General features: G+C 35.3%; 1 protein-coding gene across 1 annotated transcript; it reads left to right on the top strand.

Moving 5' to 3' along the window:
- Positions 1-5,189: 5,189 nt before the first annotated feature.
- On the top strand, positions 5,190-23,871 carry LOC129886563 (signal peptide peptidase-like 4). Its single transcript, XM_055961290.1, has 14 exons — positions 5,190-5,549; positions 10,073-10,231; positions 10,338-10,449; positions 10,768-10,887; positions 11,053-11,204; positions 11,344-11,526; positions 11,835-11,869; positions 13,740-13,902; positions 15,042-15,095; positions 16,014-16,106; positions 16,230-16,372; positions 16,753-16,823; positions 17,345-17,428; positions 23,286-23,871. The coding sequence occupies exons 1-14, from the start codon at positions 5,406-5,408 to the stop codon at positions 23,387-23,389; spliced, it is 1,617 nt and encodes a 538-aa protein (XP_055817265.1). The 5' UTR covers positions 5,190-5,405; the 3' UTR covers positions 23,390-23,871.
- The last annotated feature ends 1,776 nt before the right edge of the window (positions 23,872-25,647 follow it).

Here is a 25,647-nt window from a genome sequence, read left to right as displayed (position 1 = left end):
ATAAAAATGAACGAGAGAGTATTTACAAGTAATGATCTTTTCATTATTAATAAGCCATGATACTCGACTATATTGTGTATTTTTATTTTTTTTAATTTAAATTTTAGTCAAATCCTAAAAAAAGAGAAATAAATCATTGAGTAGTTTGATTGAAGATTGAGTTACGATTATTGAACCAATTAGGTGAAAGGAATAAAACTAGACACGTGAGGTTGAGTACAGGTGATTAAGACTGGCTACCGATTCAAGACCCATTTACAATTATGGCGCTCTTCTTATCGTACGGCTTATACGGACATCTTTGTTTACCGGTCCCATACGTAGCCGGTAACAACCTCTAATTTTCACCTACGCGCTTTCACAGTTTCCTTATACTTCACGTCTCTCACCTATCCATATTAAAGTGAGAGTTTTTATTTATTACACAATTTATTTGAATCGAATATCTATCAAAAATAATTTTTAAGTCTTCGTATACACTTACAAAAATATGTTGTTTTTTAAGAAACCTTTTCCCGGAACTCTTATTTTTTTGGCTTTCTAATTTTAATTTATAATTTTAAAATTGAAAGTAAAGAATGATTACGCGTTTGTCGGGGCGCTTTCAGTTCCCAATAATAACAGAAAAAGATGCGTATAATTCTGTTGAAAAGTTTGCCACGAGAAAAATGTGATCGTGACGGTTTTGGTATCTGGACACAAGATTTGTCTAATTTCTTTGTGTACGTGTAATAGAACGATTGAATATTAGAAAATAGTAGTACTATTCATGAAACTAAAATAATTAATAAGTCTTGTTTCCATATATAACTAATTGCTCATATAAACAGTTTCTTGAAGTATACATTTAACCTTTTTTTTTCCTTCAAATTATTTTACAAAAAGTTTTTTCAAAAACTAATTAATGATTCGTTAGTAACTAAAAAACCATTTCAAATGTCATTTAAGTAGCGCCTTCCACAAAATTTTACGTGATTCAAAAGTTTGAAAGATAATAATTAATTAATCGCATTAAATTATTATGGTTGTGCTATTTTTGGGTTAATTCTCATATGCTAAAATGTAGTTATTATTATCTCAAAAAATCACTTTCTTTATTAAAGAAAATTAAAATTAAGAAAAAAATAACTTTATTAATTAAATACTTTTAATAACTTTTAATTGAGTGATGATTTGATAAACCAACATATATAATATTGTAGATAGATCATGTGTGTATTCTCACTTGATTGCCTCCACCTAATTATTGTAGATAGGTCGTGTGTGTATTCTCACTTGATTGGCTCTACAAAAATAAGTTTATTTAAGTAAAAAATCATGTTCATCAAGAAATTAACAAATACAATATGTAATTTATTAAATTATTTTTATTTGATAAATGTTTTTTTAAAATAAATAAATTAACACTATAGGTGAAGAATACAAGGTATACGAGGTTGCACTTATTTTTGGACAATTTTTTTTTTCCTTAAATGACACTATTTTAGGTCTGAAGGAATAGACTAGTTATATTATTTCTTAGGTTGTGATCTGTTTCCAAAAACATAGTAGTTAAATTTTAAAATAAAAATAAATAGATAAATAACACACAATTAGAAAAGGCTATGCATCCTAGGACATTTATATTTATGAAAATATGCATTAATTAAAGATAAATGGGCAATGTTGTGTGCATGTTATCTACAAGTTCGTAAAGATATAGTTAAAGAACAATTTCTTGCTTCTTGTCTTTGATTGATGTGACAGTCTTGATCAATATGAGAATGGAAATATCAAATAATATACATTACATTTAATCCATAAATCTAGAATGATCATCGTATGATAGATATTTCTATATACAAGTTGCTTTACTTTTTAGAAAGTACGAATAGAAAGTAAATATGTTTATTGTCAAACGATTTTTAAAAAATTATTTTATCCTAATTAAATACTTTTTATTCCTCGTGAGAATGTGAATGAATGTTTTAAATATTTCATTAAATAATTTGATCATTCCTGTCTCGTTGTATTTTTTTTATTCAACTTTTGAAATCATATCTAGATGTGAATCGTTGATCGAAAAAAGTTAAAACAAATTGTTAAACATAATTTCAAGAGATCTAACCCCTTTATATCACATTTATTCTTATTCAACTTTTAAAATTACATTCAGTTATAAAATGATCGTAAAATAAATAGTGGGTGTTTGTTTTGAAAATCAAATATTTTCCAATTTATTTAAAAAAATTAAAGTTGGCGTTAAAGTTGTGTTTGATTATACTTTTTGTAAGTTTTTTTTTAGAAATCGAATGCACTTTTCTAAATATGATTTATATCCCCCCCCCCCTCAAATTTTTAGAAACTAGCAAATTTACTTAAATTGACTAATTTATCTGAAACATAAATTTGTAATATCTCAAAATTGATAGTCGCATAATGTCATAGATTAAATTTGACATATAAGGTACTATATAATATATATTACAAATATTTTTTTAATTTATTTGAAAATTTTGAAGCAGAAATTGTGTTTGATTATAATTTTTACAAATAATATGTTACCTCAAAAAACATGAAATATAATATAAATGATGTCATTCTTATAAAAATAAAAATTTAGAGTGAAATTTGAAAAAGAAAAATATAGTGAAAGTAAAAATAAAGTGAAAACAAGATTTTGAATATTTTTCAAATTTCAAATACAACTTTTAAGTTATATTTAAAATTTCCAGAGCCAACAAAAATTAATCATTTTTCAAAAAAAAAATATGAAAATTCTTATCCTTCTGTCCCATTTCATGTGACAATGACCTTTTCTTTTTAGTTTGTCTCCAAAAAGAATATTATTTTATTATAATTAGAAAAAAATTAACTTTATTTTTATTTTATTCTTAATGAAATGATTTACAACTATAAATATATAAAAAATATTTTAGACTATAAATTTTAATCTTTTTTTCTTATATATTATATTAAATTAAACAACAACAACAACAACCCAGTGAAATCTCACAACGTGAGAACTGGGAAGGGTAAAGTGTACGCAGACCTTACTCCTACCAAGGTAAGACGGCTATTTCCGAGAGACCCTCGGCTCAAAAGAAGCATAAAAAAAGGTCAGATAAGGCTAAGAAGTTCAAAGCGATATGGAAAAGTAAATAACGAATAACGTAAATAACGAAAGCGACACAGATAAAATAGAGTAATCAAAGTACATAAAGTAATAGAAAGATAATAACAGAAGTCAGAGCACAAGAAATTATAGTGCGCTAATGCGCCTACTAATACGGAATAATAACAAGACTATGTACTAGCCTTCTACCCTAATATGGGTCCTCCACACTCTCCTATCTAAGGTTATGTCTTCGATAAGTTGTAACTGCGCCATGTCCTGTCTAATCACCTCTCACCAATATTTCTTTGGCTTACCCCTACCTCTTCTAAAACCATTCATGGCCAACCTCTTACACCTCCGCACTGGGGCATCTGTGTCTCTCCTTTTCACATGCCCAAATCATCTCATTCGCATCTTCCGCATCTTGTCTTCCACCACCGAGGCCACTCCTACCTTGTTCCGAATAGCCTCATTTCTAATCCTGTCACTCCTGGTATGCCCACACATCCATCTCAACATTCTCATCTCGGCTACTTTCATCTTTTGAACGTGAGAGACATTAACTGGCCAACACTCCGCCACATATAACATAACCGATCTAACCACCACTTTGTAGAAATTACCCTTAAGTTGTAGTGGCGTCTTCTTGTCACATAGCACACCGAAAGCGAGCCTCCATTTCATCCACCTTGCCCCAATACGATGTTTGACATCATTGTCAATCTCCCTACTGCCTTGCATGATAGACCCAAGGTACTTGAAACTACTTTTCTTTTGGATGGCCTGATCACCGAGCCTAACTTCCATGCCAACCTCCTGAGGTGTCTCACTTAACTTGCACTTTAAGTACTCTGTCTTGGTCCCACTCAGCTTAAATTCTTTAGACTCTAAGGTATGTCTCTAATCCTTCAGCTTAGTGTTAACTCCACTACGAGTCTCATCGATCAAGACTATGTCGTCCGCAAAAAGCATACACCATGGCACCTCACCTTGAATTTGTCGCGTCAAGCCATCCATCACCAAGGCAAATAAAAATGGACTAAGGGCTGATCCTTAATGCAACCCCATCACAACTGGAAAGTGCTCTTAGTCCCTTCCTACTGTCCTTATCCTGATTTTGGCACCCTCATATATGTCCTTGTCACCCTAATGTACACTATAGGTACACATTTAGCCTCCAATCATCTCCATAGTATCTCTCGTGGAACTTTATTGTAAGTCTTTTCTAGATCGATGAATATCATATGCAAGTCCTTCTTCCTCTCCCTATACTGCTCCACCAGTCTCCTCATAAGATGAATGACTTCTGTAGTTGAGCGTCCCAGCATAAATCCAAATTGATTCTCTGAAATAGACACGCCTCTCCTAACCCTTATCTCCACCACTCTCTCCTACACTTTCATAGTATGACTTAAAAGCTTGATACCTCTATAGTTGTTGCAGTTCTGGATATCCTTCTTGTTTTTGTATAGAGGGATCATTACGCTCGACCTTTATTTTTCGGGCATCATTGCTGTCTTAAAGATTACATTAAATAATCTAGTGAGCCACTCCAAACCTACCGAGCTCGCGTTCTTCCAAAATTTCCGAGGAATCTCGTCAGGTTCGATCGCTCTTCTCCAGCGCATCCTACGCACAACACCCTTAACTCTTCGATCGAAATACTCCTGCAACACCCAAAATCATGAAGCCTCCCTGTATGTTCCACATCTTCCAATACAATCTCTCTATCTCCTTCTTCATTCAAGAGTTTATGAAAGATTATATTAAATTGAACAAATGTAACATAAAATAAGACAAGAATACATAATTTGATGCTACTCAAGGTGTTGTAAATCTCAAAAGGCAAAGTCACTAGTCATAACGAAAGGACAATACATAAATATACCAATTAGGGACACATCCATCAACAAGAGAGATAAGAAAGTTTCCACTACAAAAATTGAGGTGACTTAAGATAGTCAACTACCTCGAAAGGACGTATGGTCCACGCGTCATTAGTGAGAGTAGAGAAAACCCACAAAGGGACACAACAACTCATTACTTATACTAATAATTAAATAAAAATAAAATAGAATAACCAAACAGTACTTTAATTGAATAACTCATTTCTTGTTTACATACATATATCCCCACACCCCTCTCCACTTCCCATGTCTTTCTTCACATCTTCCACAAAAAAAAACAAAGTACAAAAGGGAATAAATAATAAAAAAAGAACAACACCCATTTCACCATTTACCTTTGATCTCCAGAGATTTGCTCAAAAAAAAACAAGAAGATTTTTTTTCTAGGGTTGTTGAATTTCATGGAGTTCAAGAAAGTGGATTGTTCAATTTGTGCTGTTTTTGTTGTACTTATGCTGTGTACTTGTTTGGTCAGTGGGGGTGATATAGTTCACCAAGATGATATTGCTCCAAGTCGACCTGGTTGTAACAACAATTTTGTTCTGGTAACTTCTGATTCTTGATTTTAACTGTTTTTTTTTTCTTAGTATTTCATGTCAAAGATTGAGTCTTTTTTAGCTACAAGTTAGTTAATTTTCCGTTTCTCTTCATTTTTTAGCTACAAGAAGTTAGTTCAACAAATATGCATTTTTTTAAATTTTTTTGATACATTGTTCTATCTGTTCATAACTGTACTGGTATTCAAGTTCTGAGTGGGTAGTTTTAGGTTTGGTTTGTTGAGACTTGTGATTATTACTCTTGTGATTTTTTTTTTTTTTTTTTGGGGGGGGGGCGGTGTTTATGGTGTGTTGAATTATTTTATACTGAAATGAAATTGATCTAACAGAGTGAAAAATTGATATAGAGAATTCATATAGCTGAACCAATTGAGACTCTGTTTCTTGATTTATCAGTGTATAGTTAATTGTTTTTATGTCTTAGGTCAAGTGAGTTTTTTTTAGCTTGGATTTTGTACTGTGTGATTAATATCTGAGTGATATAATCGTTATTCTTCTGCTATATGTTTTTAATTGTATTATCATTTGACAATTTTAAAGGGAACTATGATATTAACACTCAGGATGTGACCTAATGGTTGATAAAACAGTTAGGTGATTTCTTCCTACCTATCTAAGTCCGAGATGGATAAAGTTATCCAATATCTGTACCGGGGCAGGTATTGTGTGAAATAATTGAGGTGAACGTGAGTTGCTCTGAACACCTCCTTTATCCAAATCACGATAAAAATGATTTGGTTCACGTTTTCTTTGTTTTAGTGTTGATCTGCAGGGTCTCTTGACGATTAAGTTGCTTGAGTTAGTGATATGATGCATTGAGTCCCTACTTTTATTTTTTTTAAAAAGGGAAGGATGCATTGGTTTCCTAAGCCCTCCCACTGTGCTCTCAAGTTTTGTCCTCATTGTCCTATGGCATGTAAATTAAGAAATGAGAGTTTAAATGAAGTGGAAAATCTACTTTATTAAAAAAGAAAAGAGGTGGCAGATCTAGGATTTCAAATCAAGGAATGTTGATTATTATTGCATCCCCTACACTTTTCTTTAAGAGGGTGCAAATTTAGTATAATCTTTAGAATTTCTTAATACACTCTCTCACATAGAGGTTACGCCGTGGGCGCTCCCACTTCCAGTTACTTGAAATTTCCCCTGATTGAGTAGCTTATCATTTAAGAGTTATGCAAAAATATGACTGTACTTCCACAGTTCTTCAGCAAAAATATGATTGCACCTCCCCAATTAATCTTCAGTTAATATATGATTATAGTTAATAACTTACTTGTACCCAAATCCCCATACTAGTACCTGCACCAAGATTTGTAACCCCCAAATCTTTAAATTCAGATCATGAAGGATTCGACCTCTAGATCCGCACCCGTACCCGAGTCCGAGCAACTTAGTTTAAATCAAGACAAAAAGAAATTGTGGAACTCTAGTACTCTACCTCTCAAGTTGAAAGTCCTTCAATGAGCCATTTAAAAGTAATGGCCCCCACTGAATACCATCTTCCCTTTTCCTAATCCTAAACAATTGATTATGTCTCTGCAGGTTCCAACATCTATATTACATATAGTACCTTTTTTACTCTTTTCCCAAGTCGAAGTTGGGTAATCACTTACTGGAGATGTTTGAGGATATACTATCCACTTGGAAGAAACAAAATTACAGATAGAGTGACACATGAATAGTATACTAGATATTTTTCCCTCTTAAACAATATGACTACCAAGGAAAGGATAAAAACAACTGGATAAACTTGGGAGAATTCCTCTACAAAGATAACTGTCGATGAGAATATCATTTCATAAGATGGGACAAGGTGACAAGGTCCAAAAAAAAAGAAATTGATTCACTACCTTTATCCCTACGCTATTTTGTTAGGCAACTTTTCTCCCTTGGTTTGTTCTCAACAAATTACCTGATGTGGAAGAAAGAGAACAAATAAATCAGAGTATACATAATTAAGGCATCCTTATAAATAGCAGTGCGAATACTACAGGAATAAGAGGCTTTATGGAGGAAAGTGATATATGGTAAGTATGTGACACCTGATTATTAGATGTTTGTCGTCAGAATTCAAATCCTTTACACAATTTTTTCAATAGGTAATGGGCTACAAATTAAATTTTTAGATTGGTGCTTGGATTGGAGTTGGACATGCTCCTGCTTGCGTGGAATATCCTGAAATCTTTAATATAGCAGTAGAACTAGAACCTGAGGCAACTTACAACTGTTGCTCAGGTCAGATCTAAGCAGTTCAAATACTATTTTTAGAAAGAATTGCTAACACTAGGGGTGGGATGCTTGCTTCAGCTGTTAGGCTGGTTCCATAGGAGTATAACTGGGTAAGTGAAGGAAAAAATTTCACTGAGATGGACAAAGATAACGAGGGCATCTTTACAACCAAGTCAGCCTACAAAATTTAAGCTTCTTCCCCAATAATGGACTGACGATGGAAGATGATTTAGGGAAACCAAAGTGTTTTCCACGGTAGCCAGTTTGGATGGATTGCAGTAAATGAGCCCTTTCTCACTCAAATTTTTAATGAAGAGGATCTTTTCACTCTCTAACAGGCGTTGTATGTGAAGCTGAAATTGAGACAGTCAATCATCTCTTTCTTCACTTCTCAGTCGCAAGACAAATGTGGAACCTGTTTCTGAATCTATTCAGCTTCAAATGGGTGACGCTCAAAGAATTAAAGCAAGCTTTGTGGAATTGGAAAGGCGCTAACACTCAAAAGTACTGTAGGAAATTTGACAGACAATTTTTCCTTTCATATTTTGGGTATTATAGAAAGGAAACCTCAGGTGCTTTGAAGCCATGAAGGCAGTAAGGCCTCATGCGTTTAGCTCGTGTACTTTTGGTGTAAAAATTGAAATGTCAGCAAAACAGAACAAACATTAGATTTTTCTTCTCCATACACGGCTAAAGGGGTACCCTTTTCTTTTACTGTATCTCTCTTTCCCAAAGCAGCCCTCGTGGTGCTACAATTGATGTAATTTAACCTTACCTCTCTCACTTATCAAAAAATAAATAAATTACCTTGCCGTCCTCTGAAAATTAAAGAAAGAAAAGGTTGTGCCCTATAGTATGGTCTGAAGAAAGTTGGGTCACTGGTATGGGCAGGTAAGGTGTTATATCTGCACACAAAGAAATTTAGAAGATGTCACTGTAATCTGCGCACAAGGGAGTTTACAGTAAAGGCCCTGCTGTAACTGGTTGACATGATTGAGGGATTCACTGGTCTGTTTTATTTGTCTATACTGCTTAAACCTCGTGACCCAGCCAGTCTGTTGCACTAATTTCAGCTGTGGAACAAGAACATCAGAAAAGGAGAAGATGAGTTTAAAGATATAGTTTCTTCTTAAGTTAAGGAGATGAACTTTATGTGTTTTCAGTAAAACATCGGTTAGTATGCTTTTCCAAGCAAAGAGACAGCTTTACTATCATCAGGTTGCCTACGGCTTGCTCCCCAGTATCACTTTATCACCAGATCCAAATTTTTTATCAGGTATATAGTATCATGTCATAAATCAAAGGCCAAAAATCATCTGTATACAAGTAGTATACCAAAAAGTAATGAACCTACAAAAAGATATGGTTCTCTGCAAAAGACACCCAATCCTCTAAAGTCTAAACATCCCGGAACTACATGGGTGCACCAAAAGTAAATAAGGGACTGGTGACTACTCCTCGGCTTCCCCAAACTCAATTCTAAGCCCTCCTATTTCTCCCTTTCTCCAAATGACCTACATCAAAGCCAGAGGAACAACTATGCTCTTCCTCCTGCTTCTTCCAGCTTTCCAGCAAAACAACAGATCCTTCACAGACTTTGGCATCACCCAATACATACCAAACCAACTGAACATATCCCACCACAGTGTAAATGAAGATGATCTACATCTTCACGCGCCTCCTTGCATAAGTTACACCAACTGATACAAACAGCCTTCCTTTTCCTAAGGTTGTCCCCCATAAAAAATCATCACCAGATCCAATGAAAAAGCCTTACAAAAGGATTGAACTGAGAGAGTACACTTCTTAAAACCTGCCTGTTGTGAAGAACTCTGATGGAGTAAGACCTCGTGGAAATTCCTGTATAGCTTGACCATGATTTATTTTCCTTGATTTTTATACGAATTGGCATGAATAACTCAGATGCCATAGTATTGTCCACACATATGTTCCATGCTATTTGGAAGAGAGATTCCTTGTCTTGTCACATAAATTGGGGACTCGGGGTGTTAAATTTGAAAGATTGTGTTTTCTCCTTCCCCTCATTGTGAAACTTGTTTGAGAAACTCCCTAGCATAACAGGAATTAGTGTTACGGTTGGTTTGGTCAGTATCATGTGGAAGCAGACTGCCATTTAGATGTTAATTTAATTTTGCTTGGTCAAATATTTTATTCCAAAAATTCCAAAAATAGGTCAAAGTTCCGATCTGGGTTGATGGTGTTAATTTTGCTTTGTCTCACTCTAGTAATTGGACATATTATCTAAATTCCAAAAATAGGTCAAAGTTCCGATCTGGGTTGATGGTATAGAAGTAACAGAGTTTGTTGGTGTTGGTGCTCGATTTGGCCCGACATTGGAATCAAAGGAGAAGCGTGCTAATCAGACAAGGCTGGCTTTTGCAGACCCTCCGGATTGTTGTAGCACACCTAGGAATAAGGTTGTTTCATATTTATTTCTCCTATTGAAAGCATAGTTGAGTGGAAACCTCAAAAAAAATGTCATTTGTATAGTGAACTCAAAATTTAGGTTTCTTATATGTATAGCTCACTGGTGAGGCCATCCTGGTGCACCGAGGTAATTGCAGTTTCACTACCAAAGCTAACGTTGCAGAAGATGCCGGTGCTTCAGCTATCCTCATAATGAACAACCAAACAGGTTCGAGTGCTCTTCCTAAGTATTATCTGTATTGCTTTCCATGTTCCAATATGAATTGGCTCATTCTTGATGGTCTTGTGGAAACTGCAATCAGCCAACCAACAGTCATGATTTATTTTTTGAACTACAGGCAGTGCTATTTCCTTATTATCAAATTTCAGTGATCGATTTTGGTGTTGACTTGGAACGTCATCACAGTGTGCCCTATGGAAAAACTAAAATCATCCAATAAATTCCTGTATTACCACCATTGCTTAATGTCTTGATATGCACATGCAAACGGCTATATATAACTTATGTTCTCTCGTTGCTATGTAGAGCTCTTCAAGATGGTTTGTGAACCCCATGAACCTGACTTGGACATTGGTATCCCTGCTATCATGCTCCCACAACATGCTGGCACAAGCCTTATAAAGTTTCTTGGAAATAGCTCTTCTGGTGAGTCTTGTGGTATTGGACTTTTTATTTGTAGGTCTATTTGGGAAGGGTGGGGGGACACGGCTTATAGCTCCATCTGCATAGTTAGCTGAGATTATCTGACAGGGTCTCAATTATTGCTGATTTGTTTCTGAAATAATGACTAAAAGATTTTCCATCTTTCAGTTTCCGTGCAGCTGTACTCTCCAAAACGCCCAATGGTTGATGTAGCTGAAGTATTTTTATGGCTTATGGCAGTTGCTACCATATTGTGTGCTTCTTATTGGTCTGCATGGCGTGCCAGAGAAGCTGCAATTGAGCAGGACAAGCTTTTAAAAGTAAAGTCACAAACATTCCTCTCCCTCTTTATTTTTCCTGCTCTTTAGCTGTATTCCATGTCTTTTACAATTTTGAAGCATGAAACTCACTGCATCTTTCCTTAGCAGTTTGGTTGAAATATGTATCTTGATCTCACAGGATGGCTCAAATGAATGCAATGTCACAGAGGTGTCTCTCTCCGGTGTTGTGCTGGAAATCAACATAATATCAGCAGTTCTGTTTGTGGTGGTTGCGTCCTGCTTCTTGATTATGCTTTACAAATTGATGTCCTCCTGGTTTATAGAGGTTCTTGTGGTTCTATTCTCCATTGGGGGTGTTGAGGTATGTCACACCAATAGAAAGAGACTTAATTCAAGGGTAGCAATACATAAGATTTTACACAAATAACAAGACCCTAAATATGAATGGAAATCAGGACCTTTTCTTTTTCATGTCGCAATACCTTTCATATTTGTTTTCATTATAATTTCATCCATAGGTGACCCCTTTCATTAATCCATCTGAGTTAAGAACTTGCTAGCACATCTTCACATGCAGGAAAGACGTGAATGGATTGAATGAGGTTAAAATCATTCTATCTTCATGTGGACAATAGTTGAAGTAACACCTTTCTCACATTGTCCTTACAGGGTCTACAAACTTGTTTGGTCGCTTTGCTATCATGGTATGTATCTTATTGGTGCTATTCATATTATTTTCTTAGCTACAGTGTGTCAAATGCTCCACTAAGCAAAACCACGTTTACGTTGTTTTCAGGAGAAGTTTTTCAGAAAAGTTTTCTGAAACAACTAAAGATTTTGTTTATTTGTTTTATAGAAGTTTGTTAGAAATTTATTAAAAAAAAACTTCTTCAAATATCTTTTTGATAAACTGTCCAAGCAAACACTACGCAAACTAGAAAGGCTAGCAAAGCTTTCCAGAATAAAATGGTTGGAAAGTGAAGTTTCAAACATGGAGGGTTGAGCAGGTTGGCTGATTTCATAGCCGCATATTTTTGTTCTGAACATCATCCATCGTCCACTAGAAAACAAAGGAAAAACATCTCTTGCTCCACGCAAATTCTCATTATTCTTACTTTTCCAACTGGCATTCAGCGCTCTTCTTTTTGGCTTCAGAAATTCAGTAGTAAGACTGCTCCAAGAAAGACCATGAATGAAAATCAATCTGTAATTAGGCAGCTGTGCATGGAAACCAAATACAAGTTTCACATTAACCTATACAATTGCATTTTTAGATCTTGTTAAAATTCTATCTAGGATTCAGGGCCTGAAGCCTAATTGGTTTGATTGGTGTCGAATCATATGTAATAGGGGATATGAAGCCCGAGTCATTGGTTTGAAGCAGATTTAGAGCTAGTCTCTCTCTTTGGCACCATTAGCTCAACTTATTTTTCTGTTCCTGACGCTCTGTGATATGTTCTGCAATACTGGCCCTTGGTAATATTGACCTGTGGTTGCATTGTGCATAGATCTTGATCATGTGATAATAAATACAAGTGAGATTTTTGCGGGTTTTGGTGGAACTGAATGTAACATCATTTTGTTGTCTCTCAAAACTTTATAATAGCACGAAGCTATAAGCAAAATCTGAATTGTTGAGGAAGATTGAAAAGAATTGTAATACAGGTCTTGACATAGAGCAATAAAGGAGTCTTTCCCGGAAGTCAACAAGTTAAAAGGCAAAATGAAAAAAATAATTTCTGCTCTTTAACGTCACATGTTATCCCCCTTAATGTTTTGCGTCACACTTTTCAAGCATTAACTGCAATCATAAATGGCCATAATCATACACAACAGTAGCAGTCACATTAGCATTACACGTTCATTCTTTTGAAAATCTGTTTTCATAAACCTTGCTTTTGAGAGGCATTTACCTTCTTACCGTACCTATCTAGAAAGTAAGGCTTTTACCATCTCAAAGTTTGAATGTACCATTGTTTTAAACTTCTCTCAACCAAAAACACCAACCATTTATGAGTGACATAAAGAAAGATACGGTCGTTCTTTCTTCAAAACAAAACAAAGATTACAGTTGTTGCTGTAAAGCATGCAACATCTGTTGTTTAAACATGATCACAAAATACAGTACCGCATGATGTTCCTTTTTAATAATGATTTGGCCATGTGAAATGTCCTCCTTGATCTTTTTACATCCTTTACTAGTTCCGACCAGAGTAGTAGTTATTAAGGCTCCAGTTTTGCATGCTTTGATGAAAGTGACTGGCTTAGACCTTCACTGTAAAGTACAGCTGTACTGGAGCATTACCAAATATGCCTTTTATCCTTCTTTTCCTTTTCTTTTGCTATGGGAGGGGGTACATGGTGCCTTGAGCACCATGTACTCTTTCAGATCATCCCGGTTGTGTGCTCTTTTATTGTGGCGCATTACGGACACCTTGTCATCAATTGTTTTTTTCAGTTTGCTACTAAATTCTTTTTTATATTTTCTTGAAATAAGATTTAAGTTCATTTTACATGCCACAACTCTAGTTGCTGGTGGTTCTTAGAAGTGCAGCTAACAGTCATTATATATAGTTTCAGATGGTTTGAACGTTTTGGACAGTCGTACATTAAAATTCCTTTTCTGGGACCTGTTTCATATCTGACGCTGGCGATTTCTCCATTCTGCATAGCCTTTGCAGTTCTGTGGGCAGTTTACCGTCATATCTCCTTTGCTTGGATAGGTCAAGATATACTTGTAAGCACTGTTGCATTTTCACACTTTTCCTTTGTCTAATATCATCTCAGTTGCTTGTATCTCCTCTATTTCCTTTTTTTTTTCTTTGCAGTTTTAACCCTGACCTATTGGTTAGAGAGTTGCACTTATCCAACCATGCTTTTCTTTTTTTCTTTTCTTTTATGGGCTTGGGTGGTGGTATGTGGAACCACTTCTTATCACCTGCTTGAGATTTAATATTCTTGGTTAGTGGAAATTGTTAAGGTGAACATATTATGATGGAGATAACAAATTTTTACCTCTTCAAAGAAGCCTATTCTTTCCATCTTTTCTAGCCTTGGGGTACAGAGTTACCTGGTACCTGGTACCTGTTGCTGGTATGAGGTGGCAGGTATCCCGTGGAATTACTCGAGTTGCGTGAAATCTGTCCCGGACACCACGGTTATGAAAAAATAAAAAATTCCTGAGGAATAAACTCTTTCTGTATGCTACACAAGAAAAAAAATTCTTTTTGCAGATGTTGTCTCAAGGATGACACGATATGCTTAAAAAGAGTAGACTTTTATTTTATTTTATTAAGACAGTAGGTATGTTTAAAAATGAGGTTGTCAGGGGGAAAATGGAAGCTTTCTTCTCTATTAACAGAATACTGGTAACATCTTTGCGCTTGAATTGACCTACATATGTGCTTGGATTCTTTTCATCTTTGGATTTCAAGAGAATAATATTGGCTTCTGTTTTTTTTTTCTTTCCCGGTGTTCTTTCTTTGAGTTGTCAAGTTCTGTTCTCATTGTCTTTTGTTGTTTTGGAACTACTGTACTTCTGGTGCAGTTTCCTGTTTCATATAAGAACTTTTGATGATTTAAATCTGTAAACATTTTATTCTTTTCTAGACGCTTGGAAATATTTTTTTGGTTCATCCTGTGACATGGGGGTGTGTTAGGCATATTTTTCAGTGTTGGAATATCAACTCCTATTCTTTGGTTACCACTACTTCCAATAGGTATGATTATATATGTAGACACTAGGGAGAGCTCTCAACCCCAACCCCCAAGCTGAAGGAGAAAAGGAAAATAGTGTAACTTGATAATTGGATAGCTCTATTTTTATTCTAATTAGTATTGCCTCAAGGTAATGGATTGATGATCTCTCTTAACTAGGGTATTGCATTGATCATCACGGTTCTCCAGGTTGTGCAAATTCCAAACCTCAAGGTAAAACAATTCATGCTGCTGGTTTTTATTGTGTTACAGCTTTACAGTTTTTTGAAATGTTTTGGCTTTAGGAAATGGTATACATATATCCCTGGACTCTTTCATTTATGCTTGAAATTTTACTGTGGATGAGCAATGTCTTAACGTATTGTGGTATCCCTGTTCTCGACATCAACTATTAAGTAGATAAGTGCTCCTCAAAACCTAAACTTTACAGAAGTTAACCTTTGACTTCAGTAGAAATTCTATTTTTGCTTTCAATCGTCAACAGCTAATAAGAAACGAGGAGAGAGTATGTAGAAAGTTGTGAATTATCTTTGACTGACTTCTTTATATATACATAAAAATACACAGAGTTACCACTAAGTAATCTCAATTACCCTTTGTTCACTTAAATATTCTTAAGCTCAAGAAGTTTATCAAATGAGTACAGTCCCTAGATGGTTATGAATTGACTCAATTCGAAGCCACTAAAATGCTTAATAAACAAATCAGTGACCTGCTCTATTTATTTGGAGAAGAGGGGTAGCTCAAGTGGAAAGCACCTTCACCTCCAGCCTTAAGGTTGTGGGTTCGAGTCACTAAGAGAACGAATTACCATATAAAAAAATATTTGTAGAAGAGGTTTAGAAAGATGAGATCATGGTTGCAGAATCCATCATTTGTAGTCACCTCACTTCTCCTACTATTGGGAAAATGCTTCATTGCTGGTTTCTCTGCTGTTTATGTTGTATCTCTTTTGTCCTGCAGCCAAACAACTATAAGAAAACAGTTTTTACTAATACTTGGGTTCAGGAATTATCTTCTACTGTGATGATTTATTGGTCCTTCTAGACTTGAATTCTTGGTGAGTAGTCCAAAGATTATCAGTATTACTGGCAGTCTGACATTATCCTTTATTTTCCTTTACTGTATCAGGTGGGAACAGTTCTTCTGAGTTGTTCTTTATTGTATGACCTTTTCTGGGTGTTTCTTTCCAAAAGTTTGTTCCATAAGAGTGTGATGATAGTGGTAAGCTCTTTATTTGCTTGTAGAGTTTCTTATTTGTGTTGTTTGTGTACTTACTTATTACCCTGTTAGCACTACAAATCTTTGACTATTGCTCTGGAAATGTGATCATTTTCTCTGGTGTAGGTTGCACGCGGTGATAAAAGCGGAGAAGATGGCATTCCTATGTTACTGAAAATCCCACGGTTGTTTGATCCTTGGCATGGCTACAGTATCATCGGGTTTGGTGACATAATCTTACCAGGTTTACTGGTAGCATTTTCTTTAAGGTTTGACCACGGAGCTGAATGAAACTATTTTTTTTTTGCTGTGTTTTTATTTTTATGTTCTACCTTGATGTGGTTACAGCAAGTCCTATATTTCTCGGAGGCTTCAATTTTATTTTCAGTGTACTAATTTTTCCATCCTCCAAAAGAGCCTATGGATGCCTCTGTGAGACATGGCTGCATAATTAAGTGCTTCCATGTTGAATATTTCAAATTCTTCAGATTAGCAATTTAAGTAAATCTCAAGACTGAAAAGAAAGGTTGAATATTAGGTTATCATTTTAAATGATGAATGCTTGTAAGTTCAAAAAATTAAAGCAGTCAAAAGCTTTATACCTCTTTTTTGTTGTTCTTTTTCCCATCGTTTTTGTTCTTTGTTGCAGGTATGACTGGCTGTGTAATAAGAGACTTCGAGATGGATACTTCCTGTGGGCTATGCTTGCTTATGGTTTAGGTATCGATTCTTCAAAAAATGGGATTAAATTTATTTACTGACATGTAATTTTGATTGTGACCAAATGAACAACATATTCTTGTTGTCAATAGAAATGCATTGCTGGTTGGTGCTTTCTATGTTTCATCCCTCTCTCTTTCTCCCTTCTCTTCACCTCTTTAATCTGAAATGCCAGGGGACTATCTCACAGAATTATGCAACTCAATCCTGGTTAAGTGATTAACTGCACTCATGATGCTCAGTTTATGCCCATTTTCCTACTAATATAAATAATTCAATTAAAAGTATGTCAGGCATTAGGCAAAGTTTGAGGAGTGATATGCTTGTCAGTGTCTGAGCTTGATATGTATGTCTTTTACCAAGTCAAGAGAAGTTAATATGTTTTATGTAAACAGCCGAACTATTGCGTATATATGATGTATTAGCATCCGTTACCGTTAGTACTGTTGATCAGCATTTTTCAAGATTTAGAACCAATGCAAGCTTCTGTTTGCCTGTTAATTCTTTTTTTCCTTTTACAGGTTTGCTCACTACATATGTGGCTTTGAATTTGATGGATGGTCATGGTCAACCTGCCTTGCTTTACATTGTTCCTTTCACACTAGGTATGTTACAAGAAGCACAAAAAACATCTCTCATAGTGGAGCAGCCAAGCCAATAATGTTTGATTCTAATGATAGTCTACCACTGTGCATTATAATCTACCACCACAAACACGCATAGGGTCACTCCATGTAAAAGAAACGAGAATTAATATTGGGATGGATTAGTGTAAAAAAATGGACGTTGGGCTTTATTTAAGTGTAGAAGCTAGCTCATGAGGTGAGGGAGTATCCAAAATCATCATTTAAGGAGACAAAACTTCATTTCCTCAACTAATATAAGACATTCTAACATCTCCACGCCAAGGGCCTAATATTATGAAATACATTTGAAAACTCTTCCACAATCTACGAGGGGTAAATTTATTTGTAACATCATCCTGCACGTGCAACTCAGTTCTAGATTTACTCTTGGAGGGAACTCATTTCAGTTATTTTTGTTCATCTTTTTTTTTTTTCAATTTGAGAAGAGAGTGGGCTGAAGTTATGAGAGACGCCAGTTGAAGAGTGGATCTAGAGTGTAAAGAAAGTGTACATTCAAGGCTTAAGAGTGGATTTATAGCAAAGTCAGCGTCTAAATGGCTGAGGGAGAGATGAGGGAGCCCATAGCGGCATGTTGGGCTGATTTGATTTTTAAGAAAGAGAAACCCAGAGCAATAGAATAGGTTGGAAAACAGTAGTGAAAATGGTGGGTGTTGGTCAAAGGTTATGAATGACAAGAGGGGTATTAAGAGAGTCGAAGAATGGGGAATTCACAGTAGAGAGTACTACTCTGACTCTTGCTCTAATACCATGTAAAGGAAATGAATTTTGGGTCTAACTAACTTAACTCCAAAAGTTAGCTCATGAGATGATGATTGCCCAAGGTCATTTAATGAGACAATGGTGGATTTCCCCAAATAATATGAGACATTCTAACACGCCCTTGCACACTTGGGATTGGATATTTGGAGCGTGAAACATATAACATGTGGCCCTAACATTGGGTAAACCAAGTAGGAGTGGGCATGGTATGGTATATACCGAATTACCATACCATTCCGGAAGTTTTGATACTGTGGTTTTGGTATTATAGTATTTGGTATGGACCTTATGGTATATGGTATACATTTTAAATATTTTTGGTATTCGGTACGGTATTTGGTATTTAGAATAACATGCCGAAATACCGAATACCATATACCATACCGAAGTTTATGGTTACATAAAGAACATATATATATTATTAAAATACTAACAAATATGCAACCTAGTATTAGTATAAACTAAATGTTTAGAAGTAGAAATTTTGACTACTCTATTTTGATTGAAATGTATTTTAAATGTAATTGATTAACAAAAGGAGTTGTTTGTACTTTCTTTTGAATATATATTTCTACATGTGTAATATATTAATATGATACAATTGAAGACCTTTTTTTGAATTGTCGAAGTCCAAATAATCTATTATACGAGTATATATTAGTCAAAGTTGAACAAACTATGGTTATCGATTTATAATACCGCAAAATATCGAGACCGAACTTTAAAATACCGAACCATATCGAATTAAATTGGTATGGTTATGGTATAATAATTTTAAAAATCAAATACCGAAATTACCGTATCGAAGTTTAAAATACCATACCATACCGTACCGTACCCACCCCTAAAATCAAGTATGACTCTGATATCATGTAAAACAAATCACCCAAGCATTATAAACCCCTATGAAAACTATTATTCAACCGATGATGGACATGCACATTCTTTAAGAATGTCCACATGGATGTGCTTTGTAGGTGTAGACACATAGAGTGTTGGATTAAATTCATACAAAATTTGGATTAAATCCATGTTCATTTGGGTTGATGATTAATTTGGACTTTACAAATTAATTAGTCCATTTTAATAAATTTAAGTCTAAGTCCCATTACACCTTGGAGCCCAAACTCATGCCACATGTCACAGTGACTAGGCATCCAAGACCAACAAGATGACGCCGCATGTCCAAATGATATAGTAGTCTCAGTCAAATTCAAAAACAAATCACAATCCGCGAAGTGTCAAAATGAGATCTTTTGGCCTATCATAAGTAACTTTGTCCACCCCCTACAACTATAAATAAGGGATAGACATGGCATTCAAAGGCATTCTGAAAACACTTTTAAGAAGCATTGGAGCAAGCATTGGAGAAAGCCACAACGTCAATTACATAATTCTTCGAAAGAGTGGTCAATAGAGTTCTTCTCGGAGATCGACCCGAAATAACAAAGTGTTGTCCGACGTTCTCAGGGATGAAACACATCTCAAGAAGGTCTGAATCATCCCACATTTGAAAAATAAGCTACTGATAGACCTCGAATCATAGAGAAATATTAAGAGAGAAGAATCAAGAGAACAATATAGAATTGTACTCGTAAGATTCATCAATAAAAAATCACTTGCTCTTTTATTTATTTTGTTTGCAGTTAAATTTCAACACTACGAAAATTTGTTGCGAACAAATTTTGCATGCCCAGTGGGACCAAATTCTGCTCTTCATCTCTTTCTCTTACTGTCCTACAAATCGAAAAACAACTTATTCAACTACTGCAATGGACTTTTAAAAAATCATTGATGTTTCAGGCAAGGACTCTGCTACTGTTACATTTGTTGAACATAGTCATTTTGGCCCCATCATTCGACCCAAGTTCAAGACTAGTGGCTTGGATGGATCTGAATACTTTACCTTTTTGGAGATAGCGAAAAAGAGCAAATCTCATATGACGGTTGTAACCGCAACCCTTGGGGGCAATCTCGTATCCATGTTGTTTGACGAACTTTCTCAAACTGGCTTCAACTTTGGCAAATCTAAGAATTCAACGAATTCTCCAATTTCATCAAAGGTTAACACCTTGATGGATGACGCAACTGATATGGACGAAAAGTTCACAGTGATGGAGCAAACCATTGAAGCCTTGAAGAAGTCTGTTGATTACAAAAATCTTCATATCACCCAACTTATGAGTAAGTTAGATCTCTACAATCCTGGAGATTCAAGTGACAATCTAACACCGTAAGAGAAAGTTAATGTTAATTCTCCCTCCAAGCCAGTTGACTCTCAATGCGCAAAAGCGCTCTGCTTCAATGGCCACTCTAACAGTTCAACAACTACAAGACATGATTGCAAACACCATTAAAGCTTAATATGGTGGCCGCCCACCACAAAGTTCCTTAGGATACTCAAAGCCATATTCTAAGCGAATTGGGGGCTTATCGATGCCAAATGGATATCAACTGCCAAAGTTGCAACAATTTGATGACAGGAGAAGTCCAAGGCAACACATTGCTCATTTCATCAAAAGTTGTAGCAGTGCTGGTACACATGGTGATCTTCTTGTCAAGCAGTTTGTTCGTTCTTTAAAAGATAATGCCTTTGATTGGTATACAGACTTGGAGCTTGAATCAATTGATTGTTGGGAGCAACTTGAAAATCAATTTCTCAATCGTTTTTACAGTACCCGTGGTATAGTGAGTATGATGGAATTGACAAACACAAAACAAAGTAAGGATGAACCCCGTAGTGGACTACATCAATCGTTGGCTAATGTTGAGCTTAGATTGCAATGATCAACTTCTCTGAAACTTCTGCAGTTGAGGGCCTTGTATATATCCTTAAATGAATGAGGCCTCGAACTTTTGAAGAATTAGTTATGCGTGCTCATGATATGGAGTTGAGCATTGCAAGTCATGGAAAGGCATCACCTGTCTTTGATCTAAGAAAAGAAGCTACAAAATTCAAAGAGTTGTTAGAGTACCAAACTAAGGAACCCATGGCGGTAACTGCGACTTCTACGAAGGCCTCCACAAGATAAAAGTTCAAAGAAAAAGTGATTTTTTATTGATGAATCTTGTGAGTACAATTCTGTTGTTCTCTTGATTCTTCTCTCCTAATATTTCTTCGTGATTTGAGGGCTGTCAGTAGCATATTTCTCGAATGTGGGATTATTCAGACCTTCTTGAGATGTGGTTCATCTCTCGGAAAGCCGCACAACACTTCGTTGTTTGGGGTCGATCTTCGGAAGAACTCCGTTGACTACTCCTTCGAAGAACTATGTAGTTGATGTTGTGGCTTGCTTCAATGCTTGTTAAAGTGTTTTTAGAATGTCAAGTCTATCCCCTACTTATAGTTGTAGGGGGTGGACAAGGTTACTTAAGATTGGCGAAAAGATGTCATTTTGACACTCGGCGGATTGTGATTGGTTCTTGAATTTGACTTGGACGCGGCGTCATCTTGTTGGTCTTGGATGCCTAGTCACCTTACACGTGGCATGGGTTTGGGCTCCATACACGTGGCATGGGTTTGGGCTCCAAGGTGTAATGGGTATTGGACTTGAATTTATTAAAATGGACTAATTTATTTGTAAAGTCCAAATAAATCATTCAACCCATATGAACATGGATTTAATACAATAAAATTTATGTGTCTACAATAGGCTTTAAAAAAAAAGATTTTTTAAAAACCATCTTAATTTGAATCTGCAATTTCTAGTTGGAACTATTTTTGGGCAGTATGTTCTGAGTGTAGTGGATTAGTGTGTGCAGATGAAGGTGTGATTTTATGGCTCAGAATTTTAATCAGGAATGTCAAACATCAATTCAACCTGATAATATCAAATCCAGTCTAGATCGTGTTTAGAATAATAATAAACGAAGACATAACTTTTGGTGTTTATGACCATTCACATTCTTTTGCACAGATTAGGGCCTACAGATGTGACTATGAAGGGAACTTTATTTATAACCGAGAAATCCTTGAGGCTCAGTGGTGCAAGGTTCAAAACTCGAGAAATACCAATCTTTTGTCTACGGAATAGTTGTGATTGTGAAAGGAATGTGTTTATATTAGTTTGCATTTGCAACTTAACAAGTGAACAATTTAGAATAAAGAATTTATGGGAGATGCTGTCATTTTTACCCTTTTTTCAGTTGAGGGCTGGGAACCTTTGTCAAATAGTTAGGGGTGGAAAAGAATTGTCATATATAGTTGTGGCATTAGGTTTCCAAATAGCGACTCTATGTAGAAGGGAAATCTCAATTCGTTGATGACGTGTTGATTCTCTTGTTCATCTTCTTTGTTATGACGTTCATGATAAAGCCTTGAAAATAGCATCATGTTACAAAAAAAAAGCCTTGAACTTAAGTGGAGAAGGGGAGATAGAAGGACCAATTATCAGCTGAGTTTCGTTCCGTGCACTAGGTTCTCGGGGACTTCTCGGTGACCAAAAAAAAACAGTACCAGAATCTGTGTCCTTTGTGCTAAGAAGTCAACCTTTTTACCAGACAGGTTGATGTCCCCCCTTGTTCCTTGTACATTATGTAGCGACTCTATGATTCTTTGCCTGACCTAAAATTCCCATTCTTTCCTCATGCTTGTCTTGTGTCCGCTCTGACGAATGTATCCAAGGGACTGAAGGGTGAGTATGGGCAGTTATCTATCAACCCAAAATAAAAATGAAAAAAAAGAGGGGATTATTGATGGAATCTTGATTTATATTCTGGTAAAGCTGTTGAAATGGAACCAAAGAGGGATATATCTAACAGTAGGAGGCAAATAAGGATCTCTATGAGAATTTCTTGCACAACTCTACCCAAATTTTCCCTCTCCCCCCGGTCAATAGTTTTGCTAAATGTAAAGATATGATACTTGAGTCTAACTCAACTCCAAAAGTTAGCTCACAATGGGAGGATTGCTCAAGTCCATATAAGTAAACCACCGGTCCATTCCCCAACCAATGTGGGACTCTAACCTACTCAACACTAAACTATAAAAGCTTGAACTTTTCATTTTCTATGTTAAGTGCTCATCATTTTATATATCTGTTATTGCTCATGTTAGGCACATTTTTAACGCTGGGAAAGCAAAGAGGTGATCTCAAGCATCTATGGACAAGAGGAGAGCCAGATATGCCTTGCCCGCATGTCCGGCTTCAACCAGAGTAACTAGATAGTAGACAAGCCATCAATCTGTAATCCACCTATAACTCTGATTTCTCCATATACACGTTTGCGCACATAAGAGTAAAATCGTACAAGAGGGTGGAACTCTGAAGATAGCTGGATACTTAAGTAGACTGCCCTTGTTGTGACCGCCGAGCAGAGACGTATCACTGCTTAGCAGAAAAGCTGAGATGTAGAACTTGTAGTTTAAAAGTAGAGTCGCAAAGTCGTGTACTGCCCGTGCACACCCGCCTTGTAGTTTTGCCAAGCTTCATGCCTTAAGCTGTTTAAATCCTGTCAACCATCAGGCAGTAGCTGTAACAGCGCTTCTTTGGAGGGGAAGCCAGTGTGCAGTAATTTCATCTATAGTAGGAACAACTTTTGTATGACACAACTTGTTTTAGCTTACATTGTGCAGCTTTTGTACTAATTTTGGGGTTGTTCAGTAGGTGTTATTTTCTCATTTTATCAGTAAGTTCCGTTCACATTTCTAGCAAGATTATCATATGGTGAGGTTGCCTACGTTTGAAAAAATATGGTGTCTCTTGGACTAGTTTTACATGCCCTGGTCAAGCGTTCAATCTACTACAAACTCTTTTTCTCTATTCGAGCTTGATACCAGTTGTAATTTTAATTGATTTTTGTTATGATGATTTGGAATTTGGGGATCCTCATGACAAACATGTTTTGCACAATACATAAATTAAGTGGTAATATATGTTCTATATTTATTGATTTGATATAATCACGCTATACATTTTTAAAATTGTTACCATTAAAATAATGATTAATGGTTGAGCAACATGATCATTAACGGCATGTGCGACCGTTGGCGTTGAATTTCGTGAAACACTTTTGAAACTTTCTCTAACGGGCCCTTCTTTTAAAGGAATAGTACATTCATGACTTCGAAGTTTTAAAAATTACTCCCTCTCTACTTTAGTTATTCCTACTCAATGATCCTTTTGCTTTTTCTTTTTTCTTATTTTTTTTATTACAGAACTTCGTTTTTTGAGATTTGAACGTTGCATTTAATTTAAATCTCAAGTGTTTTATTTAATATTGTTAGTAAGACGTTCATTTAAAAATTCAATATGAACATAATTTTTTATCACTATTTTGTTCATTATAATCACATAATCACTATAAATAGATTTTCACGTCACAAACTATTACAATACAATCACCATCGCCAACCATTTCTACCAATATCGACCACCAGTAACAACAACACAACCATCACCACATCAACAAGCTAGTACCAAAATTGTTAATGGATTAAAATAGTAAAACTTTAGAAAAGGGTCTCAAGCTCAATGCAAAATGAATATGACAGCTCAACTGACCCCTTCCTCACTAATTTCTCTTTTTAGTGCTACATTTTTCCAGAAACATCCAGCCTAATGGTTCTCTTTAATCTTTATCACACACAAAACTAAAGAGAAAAAGCAAAAATAAATGGACCAAAGAGACAAATATACTTGAGTATGAAAAGAACAACTTTACCTAAAATTAAACTTCCCCCCTAATTCCATTCTTTCCTTTTCTTCATGTCCTTTTCATTTTTACATGATTTACAGTTTACTCTACCCTTTATTTCCTTGTTTTAACAGCTAAGCATTTTCTTTTCATGGTGTTTCAAGTTATGATTTTTCTCATACACTCATTATATTGCTTGCAAGTATATTTGGCAAAATATTGATTCTTTAAGCAACTATTTTTCTTTTTCCTATTTATGTCCTCATTAGAGTTAATTTTTTTTCCAAATACATTTTCATACATTCAGGCATTAGATAATTTAATTCACATAGTTAAAGTATGAAATTCTACAATTTTGCGTCTTAAAAAAAAATTACATTAAAAGACAAAAATACAAGTCACCATTTTTACTTACTTGCCTAGAGAAGGATGCAGTCACATTTTGTAATTAATGGTAATTTGCTTTAAAGTAAATTTATTTTTTGTATAAATAAGTATGAATGTGATAATGATATTAATAATTTGTTATTTTGACCTTAACTAATAAATTGCTATTAACAATAGACAAAAATAAAAAATACGAGTGTTTTCTCCAAAATAATTCACTTGTTAAACTACTACTACCATGGAATGATTCTAAATGCAGACTTAATTTCTAAAATAGATTCCAAAATTTTCAATTTCTCATAAATTGGATACTTGGTTGACAATAGTGGAAACCTCAAGGGGCACAAATGAAAAAGTAAACAATATTTGTCAGCAAATTTCCCTCTATAAAAAGA

This window comes from Solanum dulcamara, chromosome 4, assembly GCF_947179165.1.
Source record: "Solanum dulcamara chromosome 4, daSolDulc1.2, whole genome shotgun sequence".
NCBI classification, from domain to species: Eukaryota; Viridiplantae; Streptophyta; class Magnoliopsida; order Solanales; family Solanaceae; genus Solanum; species Solanum dulcamara.
The sequence above is the reverse complement of the archived record's forward strand: the minus strand, read 5'-3'. Positions and strand labels throughout refer to the sequence as shown.